A 9,318-nucleotide genomic window follows, 5' to 3' on the forward strand; every position below is an offset into this window, starting at 1 on the left:
TATGACCGCGAGTTCGCTGCCCTAACCACTGGGCCATTGCGCCTCTACATAGAAATATTAACATGCGTTTTACAGGCATGATAGACCAAGATATGACATGAAAATCATGATTGTCAATGAAAGGATGGCAAAGGTTTCGTTCTTGTCCTCCTCTTTTGAAAATTTTGCTTTTGGAAAAATATTATGAATGATATTCTCTTGATAATTATAAATTCCTGATAGACTGAATCCATTACCTATTTTGAATACTGTTACTAAAACTCCTCATATTACATTACAGTTATTTTTCTCTTTGAAAAACCTTTCTTATTATTTTGTTATTCTTATTATTTTAAGCTATCCACATCAGTTGTTAGCTGTCAGGATACTGCATCCTTCCTGAAATTTGCCAACCCCGTTCCCTTTCCTCTTTATGGCACTTTTACTGTTTCTGTTTCAGTCTTTATGTATTTCTGTATTGTGCCTGTAATTTTGGCTGTTATTTCTGTCATCCTTTACTTGATTTATTGCTACTTTTTGTCCCTTCTTGTATCTTTTTCTCACAAGCTGTAGTGCATCTGAGCTCTGTGTACAATAAGCTTATTATTATTATTCTAAAGATATGGGTTTTATCAAGCTGTTTTGTTCTAGATATAGTGAAAGTGCAAGGCTCAGTGGTTAGAGCATCAGTGAGTTCAATTCCCAGACTGGGCTATGTGTTGTGTTCTTGAGCAAGACACTTTATTTCATGCTGCTCCAGTTCACTCAGCTGTAGGAATGAGTTGAAATGTCGCTGGTGCCAAGCTGTATCAGCCTTTACCTTTCCATTGGATAACATCAGTAGAGAGGGGAGACTAGTATGCATGGGTGACTGCTAGTCTTCCATAAAAATCTTGCCCACTCTTGTGCCCTCAGAGAGTAACCTTCTAGGTGCAATCCCATGGTTATTCATGACTGAAGGGGGTCTTTACAGTGGGTATCCCTTTATCGAAAAGGCTTAGAAATGGAGTTATTCTGGGACTTCAGATTGTTTATCATATTTCGAAGTGGTGTATTTGCATCTATAAAATAAGACAGCTAGACATAGGACCCAAAGCAAATCATGTTTTCCATTTCTATTTCATATTACAACTTTTACATAAGTCATGTAACCCATTTACTATTTCTGTGATATCCTCCTTTCCTCAATGCCCTAAGCACTTACTTATTTTGCTTAATGGTTAATCCATTAAGGTGTATGTTGAGTGCACATACTAAGCTTAAAGTAGGTAATGAGAAAAGAAATACAACACACTCACGCACACACGAGACAGAGAGAGAGAAAGAATCATAGAGACAGTGGAAAAAGAGGAGAAGTAGAAAAGGGAGTAAATGAAAGAGTAATTAAGATGTATTTTTCTTTTGAAAATTAGAGTTCATTTCATCATTTTAAATAAGAACCAAAAAATTTGATTGAAGTTAAATTATGAATATAATCGTTGCATTTATGCCATATTTTTTTTATATTACCTATTGTGGCCAAAATATACTTCTGAAATTACACGCCATAAGATGAATAACACCCTAATATTTTAATAAACATTATAATTCCCCATTTGCAGTTTTACCTCCTTGCTAAATCTTTGAAAATCATACTTATAGGGGAACTATAGAACTATAATTCAGCTTACCTAAGTTGCCAATACCTCTTGGACTAGACTTGAGGAAAACTAATTAACAAGTGAGTATTTCTGGAAAAATTATTTGAGGTACATCAGCAAATCTAACTGTACTTGAGGTATATTAGCGAGTAGAACTTCAATTAACTGTCATGGAAAATGAATCTCTCACAAGGTTTCTCTCCCTTATGTAAAAATCGTAATTTTTTTTCCTTATGTTGTGATTCATATTATATACATATTTCAGGGGCTTGGTGGATAGTATTCGGAGTTTTTTTTTAATTTTATATTATTATATATTATATAATAAACTTTCATTACAAATATTTTGAGACAAACATAGTGTTATGACATTGTATATCAATATTCTAATTATTGATTTTCAATTCTCTCTCTGACAGATTTTGTAATCTAATTTGGAAGAATAATCATTTTCTTTCTGTTCGGCATTATTCTGCATAATTTTTTTCTTCAAAATTTACAACTTAGACTTTTATATGTGTGTGTGTGTGTGTGTGTGTGTATCATCATCATCATCATCGTTTAAAGTCCGCTTTCCATGCTGGCATGGGTTGGATGATTTGACTGAGGACTGGCGAACTAGATGGCTGCACCAGGCTCCAGTCTGATCTGGCAGAGTTTCTACAGCTGGATGTCCTTCCTAACACCAACCACTCCGAGAGTGTAGTGGGTGCTTTTACGTGCCACTGGCACGAGGGCCAGTCAGGCGGTACTGGCAATGGCCACGCTCAAATGGTGTTTTTTGCATGCCACCTGCACAGGAGCCAGTCCAGCAGCACTGGCAATGACCTCACTTGAATGTTTTTTCACGTGCCACCGGCACAAGCACCAGTTAGGGGACGCTGGTAATGATCATGCTCAAATGGTGTTTTTTACATGTCTCAAAGGATGACGTAAAAAATAATCTGAATAATTACAATCTAATTTTTAATAAGAGTTTTACAAAAGCGAATTTTAAAAACTGTATTTTGTTATAAAACAGCCATTCACTGGTCCAGCATAGTCGATATGTAACCTAGACCATGGTTTCTCAGTCTCTGGCTATAATTGATATTTTACTGGCAGGGCTTTGGCTGCAAGTGTGCAACTTCAACAAGTTCTCACCAAATTTTCGATATTCTGGTCCATAGTCAGCTAACAGATGTAGCTCCTCATCAGAGCTTTCATCCTCAACATTCCCACATGTCTGCTGTGGAATTGCTGCAATACATGTTTTTGCAATGTTGCCAGTACTACAACTCTTTGCTGATGCATCAAAACATCATCACATATTGAGAAACTACTCGAATTTGTATTTTTATTCTGCTTATTTTTTAAAGCTTTTTTCATTTTTGTAACATACTCCTCACCTGCAGATTTCCTTCTTATATCCCATGCAGTCACTGGCAGTTCTTGGATAACATTAGTTATAATACTTTTTATTTCATTTTCTGCCTGCAGTGCAGCTATAATGGTATCTTCTAGTGGTTCTGTATTTTGGGAAAATTAGTCTCAATAGACAGTTCTCATGACCAATTTTTTTCAATGAAATATACTGTATTTTGAAATTGTAATTTAATAATACTATATCCCAACATTATAGTCGGTTCACTGTATGGGTAGATAATCCTTTCTTTGACTTATAAATTGATAGCAATGGTTGATGATCTGTTTGCAACAGTAAACTTCTACCATGTAGAAACCTGTGAAATTTGTTCACAGCAAGGATAATCGATAGGGTTTCTTTTTCTATCTGAATGTACTTTTTCTCTGCTGCTATCAGCGAGCATGAAACATGAATCATTGGTTTCGTACTTCCATCTTTATACTTGCATAGCCAAACTGCTCCAATTCCAAAATCCAAAGCATCAGATGCAACAACAATGTCCATTTCAGGATTGAAATGCACTAGAGACAAATCTGCAATTAGAATTTTTTTTATTTCTTCAAATGTGCATTGGCATTTAACCAACCAATTCCACTTTACTTTCTTTTTAAATAAGTCGTTCTATGGAGCTCTTAATTTGCACATGTTAGGAATGTAGTTTTGGTAGTAGCTTGCCAGCCCCAAAAAACACTTGTAATGTTCATATATTTGTCAGAGCATTGAGCATGATCGTTACCAACGTCACCCTCCTGGCATTTGTGCCAGTGGCACGTGAAAAGATATTCGAGCGAGTTCGTTGCCAGTACTGCTGGACTGGCTCCTGTGCTGGTGGCACGTAAAATACACCATTTCGAGTGTGGCCATTGCCAGTACCTCCTGACTGGCCTTTGTGCCGGTGGCATGTAAAGGCACCCACTACACTCTCGGAGTGGTTGATGTTAGGAAGAGCATCCAGCTGTAGAAACTCTGCCAGATCAGATTGGAGCCTGGTGCAGCCATCTGGTTCACCAGTCCTCAGTCAAATCGTCCAACCCATGCTAGCATGGAAAGCGGACTTTAAACGATGATGATGATGATTGCTCTAAGTACCTAATTTGAGGCAAAAATAAATTCTCATTTTTCTTCACTCAAAGTGAACCTGTACTTTTAATTTTCATGAACACAACTTTTATATGTTCCACATGCAGTTTGCACAAATTACTCTTAATCAGTATATCGTCCAAATAAGGGATTGCAGATTCATAATCAGATAACATAGTATCCATGATTTGCTGAAATTTTGCTGGTGCAATATTTAATCCAAAAGGTACTGGGTATATCTGTACAATCCTCTATGTGTATTTATTGTCAGCTACTTTGAGTGTCTGTCATTTACTTTAATCTGTAAATAAGCATCAGACATCCAATGTGCAGATAATTTTTCCACCATTTGATTTTGCGAAAATGTCCTCTGGAGTTGAGAGTGGATGGTGGTATGTCTTTTAGCCAGTGTTTTTCGAACTCTTCTGGTTAGTGACGTTAATTATTTTAATATGATCTACAATAGTTATAAGATGTTGATACATAAACTAATTCTAATAGCAGAATATGTCGAGAAAACCTTTCGTTTATATTTTATAAATATATAATGTGTAAGCAAAACAAAATACATTTTCAAGAGAAATGTGAGTTATCATTTACCAATAATAATCAGTAAATATGTGCAAGGATTAATAAAAAAAATAACTTTTATAACTTACTATTTCAGTGAGATACATGAGTTTGATGGGAAGAACAGAGATTTTGGGTATTAGGTGGAATAGTAGATAATGACATTCGCATTTCACTATCAAGCATTTTCAAGTTTCCACATTTCGATGTCTTGCAAATATATGTAGTAGAAAACTGCAAAAGAATTTGTAAAGCTTTTTCAGCTAGGTTTGGATGCTTCTTTGAAACACGAATCCAAAAGTTCTGTAAGTTACCCATTTCATAAATCAATAATAGACACCTATTATTCTTGATTTCAGCTAGTTCTTCTTTGGTAAGTGAAAAATCAATCATTGCAGTTGCAAGAAATGGATTTCTGATCAAATTGTAGTTGTTTTGATTTCAATATTTGGAAAATAATAATCAAGTTTTTCTCTAAGCAATGTTAAATGGTCAACAATTAACAAGCTGGTCTCACATTTTGACTTTCACTCACAAGTTTTGGAAAACATTTCAAAATTTCTTTCTTTTACTTTGTGTTTCCAAATTGTTATCTTGTCTCTCATTGCACAAATTTTATCAGCTGATGTTAAAGTATTTTCTGCTTTCCTTTGAATACATGTGCTAATTTTATTCAAATGTTTAAATGTATCCAAAAGATATACCAATTTTGTGCACCAAAGTTTGTCTTGAATCAGATCGTGGAATTCATTTTTTGATTTTCTTCAAAAAGTTTAAGCATCATTTCTCTCAATTCATATACATGGCAAAACACGATCTTTTGAAAGCCAATGAACCACTGTGTGTAGTAGATGTTTCTTGAAATTTGCTCCCATTTCTTCACAACTATGAGCAGATAATCTTGACTTAAAAGGTTTACTTTTGATGTAATTGACCATTTGAATCACTTCATTTATCATCTCTAACAGTTTGTGCAAGTAAGGCTTTGCAATGCAAAAACAATAAGTAATTATAATGTATGTATACCCATTTTTAGCTAAAGTTATAAAACCTTTTACTTAACCTACCATTGAGAGCGTGCCATTTGTGCATATTTCTACATGCTTTAACCACAACAAATTATTTTCCTTCATGAAAGAATTTAAAGGTTGAAAATTGTCTTCACTTCTAGTTCTCAATGGAAGTTCTAGACAACACAAGAATTGCTCAATAATTCTGTCATTATAAATGAAATGTATAAAAATCATCAGTTGTGCTAACCCATTGTGAACTGTTGATTCATCTAACTGCAATGCAAACATCATGTTATCTTGAAAAATATCCTTCATTTGCAGCTTAATGTCATTAGACATGTCTTGAATTGGTCTTTCAAATGTATTATCTGCCAGAGAAATTTTATTAACTTCTATCTCAATTTTGGGTCCAAGCATTGATTAAACAATAGCATAGCAAGATTTCTTTATAGCACTTTCAGCAATACTATGTCTTTCCTTGTTTTTGGCATTTATTTGAGCAACCAAGTAACTGCCTCTGGTCTGATGTCTTCATTCTTTTTGTGAACATTGCAGCCTGCCTTTTTGGAGATTTTGAAAGTTTAGTGAAGAATTCCACTGGTTTTGTTGACAAATTTCCATGCCTAGTACTGAAATGACACTTTAATTTGTTTGGTACCATATTTTTGTTTGCAAGTATATCCCCACAAGCTAAACACAGGGCACTAGAGTCGTTTTCATTTTTAGAAAATGTGAAGCCAAGTTTTATATAATCTTTGTTGTATAAATGAGGCTTAAAAACTTTTCCTGTGCCCTTCTCACTCACTGATGCAGGTCAGTCAACAGCTGTTTGGTTTCCTTTGTAGCTGTTAAATTTTGTTCATTGGAAATGTCATCTGCAATTTTTCATTTCTTAATTAAAAACTTATTCATTTTATGGGTAATTTAATTACAGTTTATGAATAAAACTAAGCTGATTTATCATAACATTATAATAACTAAACATGTAATTAATATTACCAGCACTAAGCATGATAAAATTAGAAATGGCACGTTGCAATTAATTAGAACACCTGGTTCCTAAGGCTAAGCCTGTGAAACTGATGAACAAGGGGCAAGTGTAACATGAGTTTAATGTGATTTCATAATTATAAGTTCACCCGCGGAAATGCATAATACTAGTACAGGTGAGCAATAACTTTAGGCAATTTGAAAGTAGATCCAGTGTGTTTCACTCACTAAAACAAGTGTGGATTTGAAAATTTTAAATTTATTTTCAGTTTACTTTGGACAAGAGAATAACGCTTGCAATACGTTAATTCTTTCACACTGAATGAAAATGAGCATCATATATGGAAGATTATTTGTGCCTTTTTGTCTTTTTTGTCTTTTTTCATCTCACCTCCAAACATTAAGTGGGAAACAGCTGGTAGGTACATGCATTGACATGTTCACAGTGTTAATAAATAAATTCTGAAAAGCTGAAGCAAATTGGTATTGGGTATTTTATATACTGGTTTCCCATACACTTGCGACACACCTACGTCCTGCTGGTGACACACTAATGTGTTGCGATACATAGTTTGGAGAACACTGCTTTAGGCAATCCTGTAGAGAAGTCGGCTCACAGCCTAATCTTACTTTTCTTTTGAATGCACACCATGGGCGCTGCTCACTTAGAGTAATCCACTTTTTTAATAATTCCACTCTTTACGGGTCTGCTTAACTCTTCATTTATGACTTCAGTTGCTACAAATGGTGCTTTTGTTAGATTTAAATACAGGCTCAGCGTTTTCACTTACTTGAAAGCAGACTTTAGTCTTTTTACATAGACCTAAGTCCTCCAATAGTACTTGAGGAAACATCTTTTTCAATTTTCTCTTTATTCTTTTACTCTTTTACCTGTTTCAGTCATTTGACTGCGGCCATGCTGGAGCACCCCCTTTAGTCGAGCAAACCGACCCCAAGATTTATTCTTTGTGTTGTATTCCTCTCGGGGGACTCGCAGAGAAAAGACAACGAGTTGTACAGTTTAGTTATTACATTTATTATTAAATTATATACAAAGAACGCACTCACCGAATGTTCGTTATTAAGAAACAAAAATCATGTCTTCGCCATATATATCAATAACATTCGACTTCCACAGTCATTCAAAACAACAATGAAACAAGGACCTCAGACGAACTACATTGAAACACAGGACCTCAGACGAACACAAATCTAACAGTCCGTATAACACTTTCTAAGCCTAGTACTTATTCTATCGGTCTCTTTTGGTTGTTCTTTCCAGGTCATCACATTTGTATTTTTCCAGAATCTTTCTCTTGAATTTTTTCACATCATGCTTCAAGTTTACCATTGTTTGACATTCTTCTGCAATGGTCTGTTGGGTTAAGTAAGACAATACCATCCATGTCAGTACTTGAGTGACACTTTATTCTCAACTGACTACTGGGGTTGATGGTATCATCTGAAACCCTTCATTGAAAACCACTGGTTTTGTGCCTAAATCAGAAACCAAAGTGAGACTCATGAAAAAAAAATCCAGTTAATTAAAACTTTGTTTCTTTTTTGACGCATAATTTTTTTTATCTGTTATCTTTGTCTTGTTTCAGCTGCTGGACTGAGGCCATGCTGGAGTACCAGTTTGGAGAGCCCAGTTGAACAAATCGACTCTATTACTTAGGTTTTTAAGTCTGGTACTTTACTGTGAGTTCCTATTGCTGAACCACTAAGTTATGGGGACATGAATGAACCAACACCAGTGGCCATGCAGTGGTGGAGGGCAAATACAAATACACACACACACACACACATACAAACACATTAGGTTATCAGATCAATTCATTTAACTTTTCTCCCATTCATTTTAATCTTTTCTAATATTATTTACACAAAAAATATTTTTGCCGTAGAGTTTCATGGGTTTTTTTTATAGCACATTTTTTCCATTACAACTTTTAACTATCGTTTTCAAATTTGAATAAATTTGACCTGTTTTCATATATATAGAGAGCCAATTAAAAAAAAAAAGGAATTAATTTATCTGACAATCCAAGACAGACAAAAAAAAGATAGACAGACAGAAAGATTTTCAAAATTCTCTTTATGGTGCTCAAGGTTTTGAATATTTCTTTGTGAGAGAGTGTTTGTTCCATAATTAAGATTGCTGAATGCATATCAAACAAACTTGTTTTGTTAGGTTAAACATATCAGAGTGGTTGTGTGGTAAGAAGTTTGCTTCCCAACCTCATGGCTTTGGGTTCAGCTCCACTGCATGGCACCTTGGGCAAATGTCTTTTATCATAGCCTTGTGCTGATCAAAGCCTTGTGAAGGAAATTGAAAGAAACCTGTCATATATACATATATATACCTTTTTAATTTGTTTATGGGATACATTTTGAATATGCAAATAAAGGTCCTATTCTATTATGTTGGTCACATTCTATGATGCCAATTGGTGAACCAGTTTTTTGGGGTTACATGTGATTTGTGGAAACCGCCTGACTGGCCGTTGTAAGATTTTCGAGCGAGATCGTTGCCAGTGCCCCTGGACTGGCTCTTGTGCGAGTGGCACGTAAAATACACCGTTTTGAGCATGGCCGTTGCCAGTATCGCCTGACTGGCCTTCATGCCGGTGGCACGTAA

The 9,318-nt window shown here is 35.1% G+C and overlaps 1 protein-coding gene across 1 annotated transcript; it reads right to left on the reverse strand.

The window, feature by feature from the left end:
- Positions 1–4,767: 4,767 nt before the first annotated feature.
- On the reverse strand, positions 4,768–5,067 carry LOC106882717 (protein ZBED8-like). Its single transcript, XM_014933488.1, has one exon. The coding sequence runs from the start codon at positions 5,065–5,067 to the stop codon at positions 4,768–4,770; it is 300 nt and encodes a 99-aa protein (XP_014788974.1).
- Positions 5,068–9,318: the final 4,251 nt, after the last annotated feature.

The sequence above is a fragment of the Octopus bimaculoides genome, chromosome 4 (assembly GCF_001194135.2).
Source record: "Octopus bimaculoides isolate UCB-OBI-ISO-001 chromosome 4, ASM119413v2, whole genome shotgun sequence".
NCBI classification, from domain to species: Eukaryota; Metazoa; Mollusca; class Cephalopoda; order Octopoda; family Octopodidae; genus Octopus; species Octopus bimaculoides.

Excerpts from the sequence above, each read along its gene's own strand:
- LOC106882717 (XM_014933488.1), bottom strand. The coding sequence starts at position 5,067 with ATGATTGATTTTTCACTTACCAAAGAAGAACTAGCTGAAATCAAGAAT.